This window comes from Eriocheir sinensis, chromosome 56 (assembly GCF_024679095.1).
Source record: "Eriocheir sinensis breed Jianghai 21 chromosome 56, ASM2467909v1, whole genome shotgun sequence".
NCBI classification, from domain to species: Eukaryota; Metazoa; Arthropoda; class Malacostraca; order Decapoda; family Varunidae; genus Eriocheir; species Eriocheir sinensis.
Genome location: NC_066564.1, coordinates 6,946,194 through 6,962,677, shown reverse-complemented (window position 1 = coordinate 6,962,677; position 16,484 = coordinate 6,946,194). Strand labels below are relative to the sequence as shown.

Genomic DNA, 16,484 nt, shown 5'->3' with positions numbered 1-16,484 from the left:
AAAGAAGAGACATAAAGACCTGTACAAAGCGCTACAGGTCAAAAGAAGAGAGACATATAGAAGACCTGTACAAAGCGATACAGGTCAAAAGAAGAGACATAAAGAAGACCTGTACAAAACGCTACAGGTCAAAAGAAGAGAGATATAAAAGAAAACTTATACAAAGCGATACAGGTCAAAAGAAGAGACATAAAGAAGACCTGTACAAAACGCTACAGGTCAAAAGAAGAGAGATATAAAAGAAAACTTATACAAAGCGATACAAGAGATATATTTAGAAGACCCCTGTACAGAGCGATACCGTTTACCGTTGATGAGCTTTCAGGCCCTGCTACAGGTCAAAAGAAGCGAGACAAAAAGAAGACCTATACAAAGCTCTCCAGGTCAAAAGAAGAATATAAAGAATTAAGACTGTACAAAGCTCTACAGGTCAAAAGAAGAATATAAAGAATTAAGACTGTACAAAGCTCTCCAGGTCAAAAGAAGAATATAAAGAATTAAGACTGTACAAAGCTCTCCAGGTCAAAAGAAGAATATAAAGAATTAAGACTGTACAAAGCTCTCCAGGTCAAAAGAAGAATATAAAGAATTAAGACTGTACAAAGCTCTCCAGGTCAAAAGAAGAATATAAAGAATTAAGACTGTACAAAGCTCTCCAGGTCAAAAGAAGAATATAAAGAATTAAGACTGTACAAAGCTCTACAGGTCAAAAGAAGAGGAAGAGCCTATCAGTAGTTCCCTCGGGCGTCGGTGGCGGCGCTGCGGCGTGTAAACAGAGGTGACTCACTTGACGCCTTTGTCGCCACACCTGCTCCTCCCTGCGCTCCACCCCACACGTGAGCCTAGCCAATGCCCTCACCTGGCCTTAGGAATCAGAGTTAAATAGTTCTTCAGTAGAGGCTTCGTCCAGTGCCGCTGTGGGCCACGTGGGAAGCACTGGGCGCCTCATTGGTAGTGGCACATCTCTTCCTACTACTTGGGGAGGAGGTTGGACGTGTGCACCGTCTCCTGAAGGCTTTACCGCGCGGGCTTTATGTAGCGCAATGTTCGCAAAACTACGCACTAAGGGACCAGAACTACCCACTAAGCCTTTGTGAATCTAGCCACAGACCGAATGCACCAACTTTGTAGTCTATGCACCAACTGCCTTGTCTGAATGTACCCTCCACTGTCCACACACCTGTTATATGACTACCTCTACCCTCCACACCTGTTATATGACTACCCTCCACACACCTGTTATTTGACTACCCTCCACACCTATTATATGACTACCCTCCACACACCTGTTATTTGACTACCCTCCACACACCTGTTATATGACTATCTCTACCCTCCACACACCTGTTATTTGACTACCCTCCACACACCTGTTATTTGACTACCCTCCACACCTATTATATGACTACCCTCCACACACCTGTTATATGACTATCTCTACCCTCCACACACCTGTCATGGGTTAATATGTAGGATTAGTAGGTGTGGTCTGTGAAGCACAATGGACATATATTCTATATTGTTTATACTTCATTGTATTCAGATTAATCTATTGAGCATCGGAAATGATCTAAAAAATATGTTGAAATTAGAATAATAAGTTACGTAACTGAAGCGCAACTAATAGCACCCCCTCCTGACGGCTCGTCACACACTGAGCTAGGGCTGACATGATGAGTAACGCAAGTGCAGTGTTGCCAACGATCCGGTTAGCGTGGTGTGGACACGCATACTGTGTCCTGGCTCGCTTTAGCCAATATACGAGTTATTTTATCTATATTTATGCTTACATCTCAAAATTATCAATTAATTTATATTTCTCTATGTGCAGCATTTAATTCTGCATGTTTTCATATATAATACATGATAATTGTGTTGAGTTTATGGCTGAAAACTTGTTATATTCAATAGCGACATTTGAAATTTGACGTGCCCGGCGATTTCGGATACGGCGCAGGGTGCTGTTTTGGCCTGGCTGTAGTGAGTTTCTTTATGTGCACCATCTAATTTTGCATGTTTTCATATATGATACATGATGATTATGTTGAGTTTATGGCTGAAAACTTCGTTATATTCAATAGCGACATTTGAAATTTGGCGCGCGTGGCAATCCCGGATACGGCACAGGGCGCAGTTTGGGCCCGACTGTAGTGAAGGGGTTAAGACCATAATTCCTTGGGGACCTTCAGAGTGTCTTGGACTAACCACTGCCAGTCTGTTTTGGCGGTCTTCCCTTAGTTTCTGCTCATCGTGTGCATGCTGAGTGTACTCTTGACACCTCCACTGATTTACCTGATGTTCTAGAATGCAGATTAACCAATATCTTGTTCACAGGAGTGTTCAAAGGAGTGGGAACCAGAAGTTGGAATTTTTTGAGAATCATGGAATTCCAGCCAAACAGTCAGCCCAAATCATAATCTGATTTCACAGACGACTTATACAGATGATTTTCTTAAAATTTTATTCAATGAGATTCATTTGCTGAGGACATGTCTAAGTTGAAATAGGTGAACGAGAATGATTTATTGGGGGGTGATGTGGCAGCGCTGTGGACAGGCTCGGACCTACCCAAGCAGGATTTATATTTGTGACAAACAATAGTGATTCTCCATAATTACCTGACTTTCACCTTTGCTGATTCTCTAGGTCAAAAGAAAGAGGAAATAGTATTTAAATGTTATGCAAATAACTTTTTATTTTTATTTTAATTATGGAGAAAAATTAGCTAAATCGCTAATTTGCTAGCAAAAAGGTTAGTTCCGCTAATTATCAGTTAGCAGATCAGTGGAACTCTGCCCACTACTGACCATTGCTAATTGTATATCCTATTGCAGAGAGTGGAGAACAGCACTATGAGAGACCAAGTGTACCAGCCAACCACCACCACGTTGGCCCATGACCGTGGCAAGAACTGGGTACCCTCATTTCTTGCTCAGAGCTCCTCAGGAAGCATGTGGTCTCGAACACTGGTGCTCGTCATCTCTGTCATGTTTGCTGTGATGGGGCTTGTGAGTACTAAATTTTTGTTTTTTGTTCTAAGGCTTAGGCACCCAGACACCTGCAGCAAATGGTGAAAGCCACTCAGTGAAGTATGTATGGAGGATGAGGGGGCTGCAAACCTGTTGAAGACCCTCCCATGTCCTCATAGTCTATTTCCTCATTGTGTCTCATTTAACACCAGAGCATAGTTCAGAATGCTCTTTTAAAGAGAAAGTCTTTAACTGTTCATACCAAACTACAGTGTTTCCCCATTTTTTGTGGAGGTTATGTTCTTTACATCCCCATAAATGGCCAAAACTGCAAGTACTTCTTTACACAACCTTTATACACTGCACGTAGGTGGGCAAACCAAAATTTGCTCTAGATTCTACCTTTTGCTTAGTTCTTACAGTTCCTACTTCTTAGTTCCCCACTACTGCAAGAAGAATGGCTAATAAGCATTTCATGTAAGTTTGTATATACTGTATTTCCCGCCATATAAACGCACTTTTTTCAAAAAAGAAGATTTGAATTATCACCCTGCGTCTTATATGCCGATGGTTAGGTTTTGGTAGGCCTTGGGGTTATTGTTACTGGTATGAAACCAACACCCAAAACACCTCCATTTGACACAATAGTTCCCAGATGTCCCCAGAATGATATATACCGTGTTTTGGGGCATGTAATGCGCACTTTTCTTCACTCGGAAAATGCCAAAAAGTTACCCCTGCGCAGTATATGCCGAAGGTACAAATTATGATTGATTTAATTAAATAATGAACAGTGTGATACAATAGAAAAGGAAAGTGTGAATAAACAGAAGAGAAGAGGAGTACATGACCATACAGGTCACAAGAAGAAGATGCACCACACGTGGGAGCCAAGGTGCGGTGTGAACACGAAACAACACACAACACCGTCGTGGCACACCAGTCACCAGTGTGCCGGGTACCTTGGCGGTGATGGTTAAAGCGGCTATTACACGGAACAATATTGTGGTAAGAGCACTGTAATTCTTCAACCAACAGTGGAACACATTGAACACAGAGAAGGGCATAAAGCAGCATACAGTATCATAGTCATAATTGTAAGTAATATGGCCACATATAATACTTCATACACATTAGTTCACGGAAAATGTGGATTTTTTTTTTTCTAAATATATCTTGCCAAGTTATAGGTGCGTCTTATATGCTGGTGTGTCTTATATGGCAGGAAATAAGGTATGTAACATATTCAAGCAATGGCTCTGATGCCTCTGTATTTTATTATTATTATAGATGTCACTCATTGCTCTCCTATAAGCAGTATTTTGCATAATGCAAGTCTCTTTGTCAGGTAATGATCATCGTGGGGGCCACCTCGTACCAGTCCCTGGAGGTGGGGTCTCTAAAGGAGGTGAACAGTACTGCCTATATCATCATCCTGTGCCTTGGGGTATTAATGGAGGTGGCGGCAATTCTGGCCATCATATTCTACATGAGGTCAGTTGTGGGCTGTTGAGAAGGGTTAGGGAAAGTGCAATAGCCTTATGGAATAAGTCAGGAAATTGCTAAGCAAGAGACAAAAAAATAGGGGGACTTTCAGTGATGCTGTATGTAGAGGACCCTGTTTAGACAGTATTGCTCTCTTCATAACAGCTGCTTTGAAAGTCCTTTGTGAAAATGGCAAGTGACTGGAGTAGAGGTTGATACGGTGCTATGACAGATATTTTTGGCTTCCATTAGAGAATGTTTATCATTATTTCAAGTTATAGGGAATTGGGTCTGATTGAGGGCTCCAGGAAAGAGGAAAATTTTTCTGCAATATGGTGTTCTTAAGAAGAAAGTAACTTTTGAATCCTGCGAGACCAGCTAGATTCCCAAGGTGATTTTCACATATTCATACCCTTTTGTTAGTGTTTTCTCCTGAAGATAAATATGTTCTTGAATATTCTTAGTGGTCCAGATACTTGTCTGACTTACAAGCCTTCCATACCACTTGGTTAACGATAGTAATACTGAAATACTGAGGCAGTCGTTACATAAAACTATGTATAATTTTGCATGTGACGACTGACGGGAGTTATTGATAACGGCTCCTTTGAGTAAATTTCATTTGTACTGTACTTGATGGTCCCTGAAATGCAGCATTTAATCATTGCCTTCAAGCAAGTTAATATTTAAAGGAATGAATACTTACAAAGTAGCCTTTATGTAAACGTAACTGCCTTGACATTATATCATGGCTGATTAGGGTTGATTGGAGCTTTATATAAGACATGCTCTGTTCTTATATGGTTTTAACAGCTGCCTCCTCACACAGGAACATGGGGTATTATGTTCCATGTTGTCCGGGCAAGATTGCTCTCATCAGGAAACGCTTACATGAGAACCAGATGATGGTTAATGGGCAGGTATGTTCATCTTTTTTTCTTGGTATTGGATGAATTTATCTGTTATGAATAAATTTAGGATTATTTCTGACTTCATGTGCATTTTGACTGTCTGTTGCCTTACGTTTCAAGGAGCACAGCCACGGCTGTCATTTGCATATGTATACCATATAATTTTCTTGAAAACTATGGAAGTAGATAAAATATAAATCTGTTCTTCAGTTGGTAATGGCAGGGGAGCCAGTGTCAGCCCAGTACTGCCCCCCCACCCAGCCTGGTGTGGGCAACACTCCTCCACCACCTTACACGGATGTGTCAGAGGAACAGAGACTCATGGAGGAGAAGGTTGACCTTGGGTGAGTATTTCTTGCATTACTGTATACCATATTTGACAGCTTATAAGGTGCCCTTTTTTTTCCAAAAAAATGTCCCTGAAAATCACCCTGCATCTTATAAGGTCAAGGTTCAGCTTTGGGTCATTGGCTATTGAAGTTTTAATGCAGCAATGGCACTTATATTAAACTGCAAACCTCTCCGCAAACGTTAACAAGGTCACGATCGCTTTTACAGCAACAACGGCAACTCTTTTCTAAAGTAAGTGTATAACGGTAGTACTTACCACTACTTCATATAAAATGACATCAGTCAGGAAGAAAATTAAGTGACTTAATGCTTGTACCTAAACAAACTAGTGGACGATTGTACACCTAACCTGACAACACACGTAAGACACGCTACGTTTCCTTAGTAGACAGGAATCATTAAGGTAAGACAGACCTGTAGGGTCTGTGTATGACTTGAGGGATGACGGAAACACACAAGTCTCTTAAATAGATTCTATTCTAGTGAAAACGAGTACAGGCAGTTGTGGATACATAGAGCACCTTGGCAGAGTGGAGGGACCCGCCTAACTGACTCAGTTGCCTTTAGTGAAGTAGACTACCCGCTAGCTATCTAAACTATCTGATAGCTAACTAAACTAACCCACAAGACCTTCTTTGTAAAACTGTTTAACTTTGTTTGATTGATAAACACAAACAATATTTGGATTATATTAACAATATATTAAAAAGTTAGGTTATTATTCGATATTTACAAGTGCCTGTTTTTTTCCATTTTGCGCTTATCTTTTAACATTCTTACTTTATATATGTGTTCAACAAACATTGAAGTAGATTCAAGTTTGAAATTTTACACTTCCTTATAGGCGTTTTCAGTAGTGTCACCGTCAACTCAAACGACGGCATACAGACGAGAACGGGGTCAAACATGCTACGGGATATGTTTGCCCAAAATGCTCTTGCCAGCCAACGATCGCAAACACTTTTCATCGGCCAATCAGCAAGTAGTACCACACACCACCACACCAGTCGAGTTCCCGTAGGAATGTTTTGAAGATTAAAATATAGAATATAATGCTCTTTGAGACCCAGAAAGTTGGTGTTGTATAAAGAAATATTTATTTTCTTGTCATTTCACATTAAAAACAACCTGAAAATGCCATAAGGCAAGGGAAAGAAGGGAAGATGCTGCCTTCTCTGATGACATTTCGCATCTTTTTGACCCCTAGGCAGCGTTGTCCGACTCTAATTCGTGGCTATGATTTTAATCCCGGAGCAGAGCTATTTTTTTCATATGTTTGTGCGTTTCTTGTACCATCTCTTAACATAATCATCATGTGCGGGCGAGGAAATATATAATTTTGGAATATTATAATTGACATCAAGCTAAAACAGGGAGAAAATTAGAGTTGGCTCAGAACTCATACATGCGAACTATAAACATAACTCTTGCCACAGAGAATTCGTCTGCCGCTGGATAAGGGGCATATACAAAGGATAAAGCACAGGTGATCTGTAGTCATCCCCTTTGGAACAAATCGTTGAATTCCTCCATCTTTCTACTGCCAACAGTGTGCACTTTGAGTATTTGGGTCTGAAGAGTGATGTACATGAGTTACTCCCGGGCGGTGGCGCCTGTCATCAGGGAGACCTGAGACTTGTCGCCCTTTACTTAGATCTTAAAATAATGAAACTAACAAAATTTTGTTAAAAAATTGCACCTCTAAAAACTTCGTCAAGGAGTGTAAAGTATATCTTAGTCATTACATGAGTATGAATTTCAAACTATTTGGGTAAATTAGTGGTGCCAAAAACAAATGCCATAAGGGTGGCTAGACTGGTTTGGAGGATGGCAGGCAACTAGTGTACAACTGACTGAAAAGTGTTTTAAGAGTACCCTTTAGTACATGTTCCATGTGTTGCAGTTGTTTGGCTGTCTGGCTGCTAGACCAGTTAAGGGATGTGAAAATGAGTTTGGGTAGGCTGAAGATCTTGTAACTGGAGAGAGGCTCAGGAATGGAGGGCCCACAGAATTAAATTTGTGTAACACATGAAGACATAGGAAGCTGCCTTGACAACATAAATAATGTGTTTGTCATCCATGTTGCTGCCCAAAAGCTGGTGTATACCACCTATAAGGTGGGGTGATTGGGGGTAAGGATTGGAGACTGGTTGAGGGTAACTAAAATACTGCAGTGGCTGACTACTGTTGGTTTTAAATGGACACATGGTTGACTTGTTCAATGAAAGAAGTCAAGTGTTCATTTTGAATATGTATAGTAAGGAAGGACTTTGGTTACCGATGTGGGTGGTGGTCATTTATGAGCATGTTTATGTTGAAGTTATTTGATAATTAAGTCCTCTAGAATCAAAAGGTCACAAGAACCCCACCATGGTCAAAATAGAGTATACAGCAACAAGGCTAATGTCACATGGAGGTGTAGCTGGAGGTGTTAAATTTATTTTACAGGCCAAAACTAATAAGTGAGTAAAATGAGTTTTTTCACTTTTAAATTGACACTTGTGACCTTGGGATTAAGGGCTCAGTTTATGGGTACAGTATGAAAGTTATTGGATGATATGCCTGAAATTTCATATTTCAGAGAGGACACAGAACGTATTCTGGAGGAGGACCCCCGCATTGTGCTGACTCCTCTCAAGCCCCATGAGGAGTGCTAGACTCTCCCGTCCCCTCAGTGCCTAACACCACCCCCTCGCCTTGGGTAAGATAGCTTGTGCACATGGATTTTCACACACTTCTACAAGATAGAAAGAAAGGAGAGAAGGAAAATCGAGTAATATGGTATAGTTGCAAAAATAGCATTGGTTCAGTCATGCTTGCTCTTGTGCTGTCAAAGATAGAGAGGCAGCTCACAAAAGGTTCTGGAGCCTTCGCACTCCTGCTAATCATGATTTTTACGATTTTGCCCGAAATCGTGCCAAATCTATTCTCCGACTTACCAAAAATTCTTCCATCAATAGAAAATATCATAATCTTACCTTCTCTAATTTTTCTGGAGACTTCTGTTATCTAACTAGAAATATCTCCAACAAATTTACTTATGGATCTTTCCCACAGCACAACTGTCACATCTTTCTCTAAGGCTGAACTCCTTGGTCAAACTTCTAAAAATTCCACTGGACGATTCAGGGCATATTCCTCCCACTCATATCCCTTCTGATTCCACTTTGTCTGGTATTAAAATTCTTAAGGGCGATCTTTTCTATGCCCCCTCTAGCCTCAATCCTCAGTAGGCTTATGGGCCTGATGGATTGGAGTGGAATTCTAGTTTTAGAAAGAGGCCATCCCATTGGAGGCAACCCTTGGCTTTGCATAAAATTGGTATGATGTCTTCATTGTTTTTTGCATGACACTTTTCAATGTAGCTTTTGGTTCGCCTCACAGTAACCCAATTTCACCCTGTGTATTGTATGTCCAGCTCGTTGTATGGTGAGCTTGTTGCGGAGGAGGGCTGCCAGGGGACAAGACTTCTTTGCCATGCTGCAAGAGAATTTGCTGGCCTTCACTACATTCCTCATCTCAGACCAAGGCTTGGCATCTTCTCAGCCAATTTTGTGAATGCTATGCATTTCCTCTCTGTTCAGAGAAATGCACGACACTTTTCTCATGCTTTATCGTTATTATTATAAGTTGGAAATGTGCAGTGTTGGTAATGTTTATGAATTATGCTCAGAACTAGTTATGCATATGTCGATTCAGTATGAAACATAAACTTAGAAGTATGAACGTTCATGGTAGATCATATGAACCCTATATTTATAATGTATTACAGTATATTTATCAATTCCATTACATTTTCAATATATTTTTTATTACCAGAACTTCACAGGAACTGCTGTCAAGATAAAAGCTGGGCCTTTTTTTTTTTTTTTTTTTTTTTTTTTCTGTCGATCAAAAGCTGGGCCAGTTTTTTTTTGTCGATCTGTGCCTGTGACATGTTGGTAGTGCAATCTCTCAGTACTGACTCCAGCATCATCCATGACAAGAAAATAATATGGTACAATGCCTTCTCCAACATTTATGCAATTAAGGTTCTTAGTACCAAAGCTGAGCATTAATGTTTACCACTGGTGGAATGTTTCATAAATATATATACTTTAAATGTGAAAAGTTTTGATTGTTACTTGAAGTGGTTTTCATTAAAAAAAATGCCATGGCTGTCATTGCATTTGTTTGTTGTTTAGGCAAGCATTGCAACAGGGTCAGCAGGTCCCATGAGACATTACATGCTCAGCAGACATCCGTGATGCTCAGGTTCTTGATGCAGAGAATCTTCATTGTGTTTATGGAGAGTAGTATTGCTCGTGTTTCATTCATGAGGGTTACAAGTGTGTTGGTATTCTTTTGCACAACTGATTTAGCACTCATTCTTTTATTACAGCATTCAAAAATGCATCTTTATGTAATAGTAGGGTTCTTACGGGACATTCGCTCCACCAGGCGTGATGCAAGTGTGGACATGGCCTAATCTTATGTAATTTTGGCCGCTGATTTAAAAAATAACCCGTCCAAGCATTTTTCTCTTGTCAGTGATGCACTATTCGGCAATAAATGTATATGTATTTAATTTTTTGCAAAAAATGTTACAACTTTTGAACGGCAAGTCATGCAGTCTATATATTGGTATCATTTGAAAGTTATTCACAGCCACTATCAATAAAAAAGAATATTATTGTTCTGTCGGAACATATTAATGTACATGTTTTTTTCATTAATTGGAAAAAAATGCAATTTCTAACGGAAAATCATACAAGCGTTATATAAGTAGCATTTTAATCATATATACATATTCATAACAATTATATATATATATATATATATATATATATATATATATATATATATATATATATATATATATTTTTAATTTTTTTACGTGTAAGCCTATAGCGCCGGTAGGCTTTCTTGAGGGGCCTGGATTGTAATCGGCCCCAGCCTGTCATGGCGCAGGCAATTTCTATAGTGGCGCCATCTTTTCTTGGCTCATGTTGCCCCCCGGAACTCCTTCTTGATTCACTTGGACAGTTCCTTTAGAGTCTGGGTTAATGGGTGGTCTTCAGGACAGCATGTGGGTAGTCTTAGGCCACTCGGTGGTGACTGAAAAATCCCAGGTGGTAGCGAGGGGATTCGAACACGCGCCGTCCATCACGCAGTGAATGTGGAGCCCGCACACTACCCCACCGCGTACCCTACATATATATATATATATATATATATATATATATATATATATATATATATATATATATATATATATATATATATATATATATATATATATATATATATATATATGTGTTTTTTTTTTTTTTTTTTTTTGCTTTTAAATGCTCCATGTGATGGGAAAAGTGGAAAAAAGAAGAAAAAAACCTACTTTTCACAGGAGAACTCCACGAAGTGTTACCATGGTGTGGCTGGAAACGGCCCCTGTACGTGATCGATGGTTTATGGAGGATGTGACAAGTGATAGAGGCCAGGTAGCCCATTTTTGTTGCACACAGGTGTAGAATATTCCAGAGAGCACCATTTCATGGGGTATAAGTGTGGGATTTTCAGAATTTTCAGGACAGTAGAATCTCGTGTTACAAAGCCGGCTCAATATAGACTATATCCTCCTCATCTGGCACACAATCCTTGTCCGAACCAGAGTCTGAGAGTGCTCCCACGTCTTCTTCAGATGAGGAAACCTCAAACTCACTGTCTATCGCCATATGGCAAAAGGAATGGACTGCGATGACATGGTTTACACTTGGTCTTGATATTGATCTTGATGTCACAGGTCACTTGTGATTCCTCCCCAGCTTGAATAATGTTGCCAATGCTGCACAATGCTTAACATTTTATATTTTTTTAGTGGGCCAAGGCTATCCATGCATATATTGTCGAATAGCGCATCACTGACAGGAGAAGGATGCTTGGACGGGTGATTTCTGAAATCATTGCCCTAAATTACGTAAGATAAGACCATGTCCACACTTGCATCATGTCTGGTGGAGCGAAAGGCTTTTTTTTGGCCCATAAGAACCCGACTTTAAAATTAAACACAGGAAACCTTCACCATATGATCCCAAGATTGCATCTAACTAGTTATTATTTTAACACCCTCTGCCACAATTTTTATCTCAATCATTTTCCTGTTACAACTCTTCTCCATGGTTCAAAATGAAGATAAGCACTTTGGGAGGTACCCAGAAGTTCAAAGTAAATGACTTGTATCATTCAACTTCATGTAATTTGCTCTCCTTGAGTTGGTGTATATAGGTGAAGGTTTATACAAATGGAGATAAACGCTGAGGATTCAATATGGTGATTTTGAGAAAAGGGTTTATGAGTCAAATAGGATGGGAAGAAGACTGCCATTAAGGTGGATTAATAGAATTAAAGAATACAAGAAGGAGAAAGGAGGGAGGAGGATGAGTTTTGCAAAGGAGGAGAGTATAAAGAGGTACCCTGAAACTACTCTGTCATGTCCATCCCCTTTTAAGGGGAGTTTCTAGAGCAAAGTGTCAGAGCTATAGATTACTAAGAAAAAAATGCCTTAGTGCAACTTTTTTTTATCTAAACCTGCAAGTCAGGCTAGTCACAAAGTAAGGCTGCATATCTTCAACTTGTTAAAAATATGGCTTACATTGTTAAAGGACCAGAGCAAGTTGTCTAACTGGTCCAGGATTCAGATCTGTGATCACCTTACCACCAGGGTGCAGTTTGAATTTTATAACAGTCAAAATGTTGTTTGTTGTACTGTGCAACAAAATAAGTAATTAAATTAAAACTCCTCCTGAGCTAGGTATCCAAGACCATATAGCTCTGCGAGTGTTACAATAGAGTGCTATCTCGCTTGCCAAAGAAGCTGCCTTGAGCCATGTTTAAACTTACAACCTTTTGATCAAGAGCTGAGCACTGTGTCCACAGAGCCACTAAAACCCCAACTGTGCAAATAGATGTGGCATATTGCTAAGTTGCCAAAGCATTTTTTTTTCCTTCTAAAGAGTCCATTTATTCACATAATTTTTTGCAAAGTATAATTTGTTTATTTAAATTCTGGAGTCTATTGATACTGAAACTTCACTACAGTAACATACTTGCCATTTAGAAATATACCTTGGAAGCTTTTCCAGGAAAACCGTCCATTATATGGTGAGAGTTTCTTGTATGTAGTTTGCATTTCCTTTCCATTCCACAAGTGACTTTATTTTAAAGTGAAACTAAAGTGACTATATATATATATATATATATATATATATATATATATATATATATATATATATATATATATATATATATATATATATATATATATATATATATATATATATATATATATATATATATATATATATATATATATAGTTTCAAAATATGATGTACAATATATATCATAAATGGAAAGTATTTTAATATTTCAATTCTGTTATGTAGATACTGATATTTATGTATTTTTATATATGTATGAAGCACCCTCATATGTGCTGCAAAGAGTGAGTGTTGTTTTACTCCTTATTGGAGTAGAGAGGATACTGATATACATTCCACTGTTGTGAATAATTGCACTTTTCAGGATCAGCTGTTAAGGCAAGTGGGACCTGAACTTAAACAGAGGATCTGGCCGAGTAATGATATTAGCTTAAGAAAACAAAGGAAACTTAAGTTGGTGGGCAAATGGAATGATTATTGATTGATTTTCTTTTATACTCTGTGTGTTTATGTGCGTGTGTGCGTATGTGAGTACATGAGTGCATGTGTGCATGCATACATTTATATTTTCGTGTATGCGTGGCACACCTTTTATATTCGCAGAATTCTTTGCACATGTTTCTGTGGAGTTGAATTATTTTCAATTAGGCTGATAATTTTACCCTGAAAATAATTGAATTGAAAAACTCAACCGTCGTATTGGAAACAAAGCTTATGATGATGAGTTTTATGGAACTCTAGTTGCATTAGCTATTAATGTATGTGTCAGGGTATAGGAAACAAGGAAGTATAACAAAGAGAAGTGCATATGTAATTGTGTGACTATTTTTGATCTTGATTAATTGCCATTGCTTTAACATAACAGGCTTCAAAATGTTTAGAAGATAAGTTTATCTTTTGGCAAGACAGAAAAGCTTCAGTCATTGGTTCAGTGTGTGATTGAAGAAGGGATTTCTCATAGCACTGCACGTAACTTCATAAGTGAGCATTCATTCCTGTTGATGGAGATTCCTAATATAAGTTTCATTCCATGCCAAGAGATTCTACTATTCACCCAAAAACTATTTTGAGGCCTAATTTCATAACTAGTCTTTAAATAATTTTAGATATCTAATAATTAGAGTAGGGAGAGTATTTCACCATTTTGACTTCATTGATATTAAGTTTGTGTCATCATTAGTAGAGGTAATGAATCCACTGTGTGTGTGTGGGTGTGAGTGGGTGGGTGGGTGAGAGAGAGAGAGTGTGTGTGTGTGTGTGTGTGTGTGTGAGAGAGAGTGTGTGTGTGTGTGTGCACATTATCATGCCTGAATGTATGTCAGTGCCTATTTTGTCGAAAGTTTACTGCCTGTCCTCCGTCCCTAAGTGAGTGTCCTTGCACATGTACTTCATCTTCAGGAAAGTAAGACGCTAATTTCCCACCACATTGTTCTCCCACACACTCAAGGCTGTCTCACTGAAAAACATTCCACAAACTGACTTTATACAGGTGTCAGTGCAGAATGTTAAGTGTGCCTTATTAGAGTGGCTGTAGGCCTCCTAGAGGTTCCATGGAAGTACTGTGTGGCTCTGAATATTACTTTATGGGTGCTGGAGGCATAGCGTAGGTTGTGGCTAGGGTCTCTGCTGCATGAATTTTACACACACACACACACACACACACACACACACACACACACACACACACACACACACACACACACACACACACACACACACACACACACACACACAAACACACACACAAACATTCTCTACAGGATTATCATGCTTATAGCCACACATTTTAAACTCATTCACTCATTTTAAACGAGGCACCTAAATTTGTAAGTTTTTGTCATTGCACTGTTATCAATAAAGCTTATTATTATTACTGTTATTGTTTTTATTACAGTTGATCTCTGCTATTTGCAAGGGTTGTACACTGACCTCCCTCTCTCCCAGCAAATTAGGTAACTATAACTATACCAAACGTACCTCACAATCCACTACTTTTTCTGCAAGTTTTTCCCATTACCTACAGATTGTTTACTATTAATTATTAACTATTAATTTCAGCCTCATGCTGATAGAAAATCCAAGAAAAATAGCACCAATGTGAATGTAAACAATCAAAACCTATTACTGGCATGCATCAGAAGCTTCATTGATGTAAAGTTGTCTACTTGTGAGATTTAAAACATTTTAGTTTCCATCTTTGTTACTGGACTTTACTCCCTACTATATTGCAGATCTATCATGTGGTGATTTAAAATTTGTCTTTTTACAAGATCCATTTTATTTCCTTATATACTAGCTGTATTAGTGAGTTGTTTATGTTCTCAGATGACCGGTAAATTTAAAAGAAGAGTATAATTCATGTAAAGGCAGATTTTTTTTTTATTTTTTTTTTTTAATGTTTGTGTGTGTTTATGTGCATGTGTGTCTGTCTATCCACAATGATGGAATTGGTTGTAGTGTCACAAAAGTTATCCTCAATAATTGATATTTCTGTTTCTGAGAAAAGCTCTTTGGCCCATACCTACAATAGTGTGAATGTTTTGTCCAATAAATTCTTTTATTTTTTATATTTTTTTTACATCTGCCTATAGTGCCGGTAGGCTTTCTTCAGGGGCCTGGTGGTCGGCCCAAGCCCATCATGGCACAGGCAATTTTTATAGTGGCGCCAGTTATGCTTGGCTCATGCTGCCCCCCGGAACTCATTTTTGATTCACTTGGACGGTTTCTTCTAGGGTCCGAGTTGATGGGTGGTCTTAGGCCACTCGGCGGTGACTGAAAAATCTCAGGTGGTAACATGGAGATTCGAATCGATGTTGTCCATGGTGTGATGAATGCGGGGCCCGCATGCTAACCACTCAGCCACTGCCTACCCAGCCAAGATTCATTGAAGTTAACTTAATTCTTCACAGGGCAGAAGAAAGTAGCTTTCTGTGCTTCACTGCAGCAGGTGATGGATGGTTGTGAACCCCCCCCCCCCTCCCCATCTGCCCTAGACATGCAAAAAATCCTTCATACAGTCTTGGTTTAACCTGCATGTTACATTATATTCGTTCTAAAGCATTATATCAACCTGGGCAGAGCAGAAGATGAAATTAACAATCCTTTCTGAAATGGACAGAAGCCATTAGCTCTACAGACTCATTGTTTTTGCTGTGTACATCATGTCTGAAGTACTTTATTTTCGTTAGGCAGAGGTGATCCATAGGCATTTGGCCCCTTGCTTGACCTGTGGAGCAGGTGGAGTCGGGACGTAACTTGCCTTTCAACATCTACCTCGCTTTTCTTCCTGCTGAAAGTATGCCTACATACAGCCTGTGCCCAAGAAAGGTGACTGTTCCAATCCCTCAAACTACCATCCAGTAGCTTTACTTTCCAGTCTATCTAAAGCTTTTGAATCAATCTTTAACAATAGATTTATTAGCATTTATTAATTTCTGACCTATCTGATCACCAGTATGGGTTTCACAAGGGGCATCCCACTGTTGGTCTTGCTTTCTTAACTGACTCTGGTCATCCTCTCTTACGGCTGTACCATAAATCAACTCCTTCGACTGTCGAATCTCCAGACTACATA

The 16,484-nt window shown here is 39.1% G+C and overlaps 1 protein-coding gene across 2 annotated transcripts; it reads left to right on the top strand.

Moving 5' to 3' along the window:
• The first annotated feature begins 713 nt into the window (after positions 1–713).
• Positions 714–14,784, top strand: LOC126984220 (uncharacterized). Of its 2 annotated transcripts, none has more exons than XM_050837750.1 (7): positions 714–836; positions 2,835–3,008; positions 4,318–4,463; positions 5,284–5,374; positions 5,576–5,709; positions 8,298–8,417; positions 13,275–14,784. In XM_050837750.1, the coding sequence occupies exons 2-6, from the start codon at positions 2,853–2,855 to the stop codon at positions 8,371–8,373; spliced, it is 603 nt and encodes a 200-aa protein (XP_050693707.1). In that variant the 5' UTR covers positions 714–836; positions 2,835–2,852; the 3' UTR covers positions 8,374–8,417; positions 13,275–14,784. The 2 variants fall into 2 exon arrangements, with proteins under 2 accessions (XP_050693707.1, XP_050693706.1); XM_050837749.1 differs by lacking the exon at positions 13,275–14,784 and adding an exon at positions 9,135–10,383.
• The last annotated feature ends 1,700 nt before the right edge of the window (positions 14,785–16,484 follow it).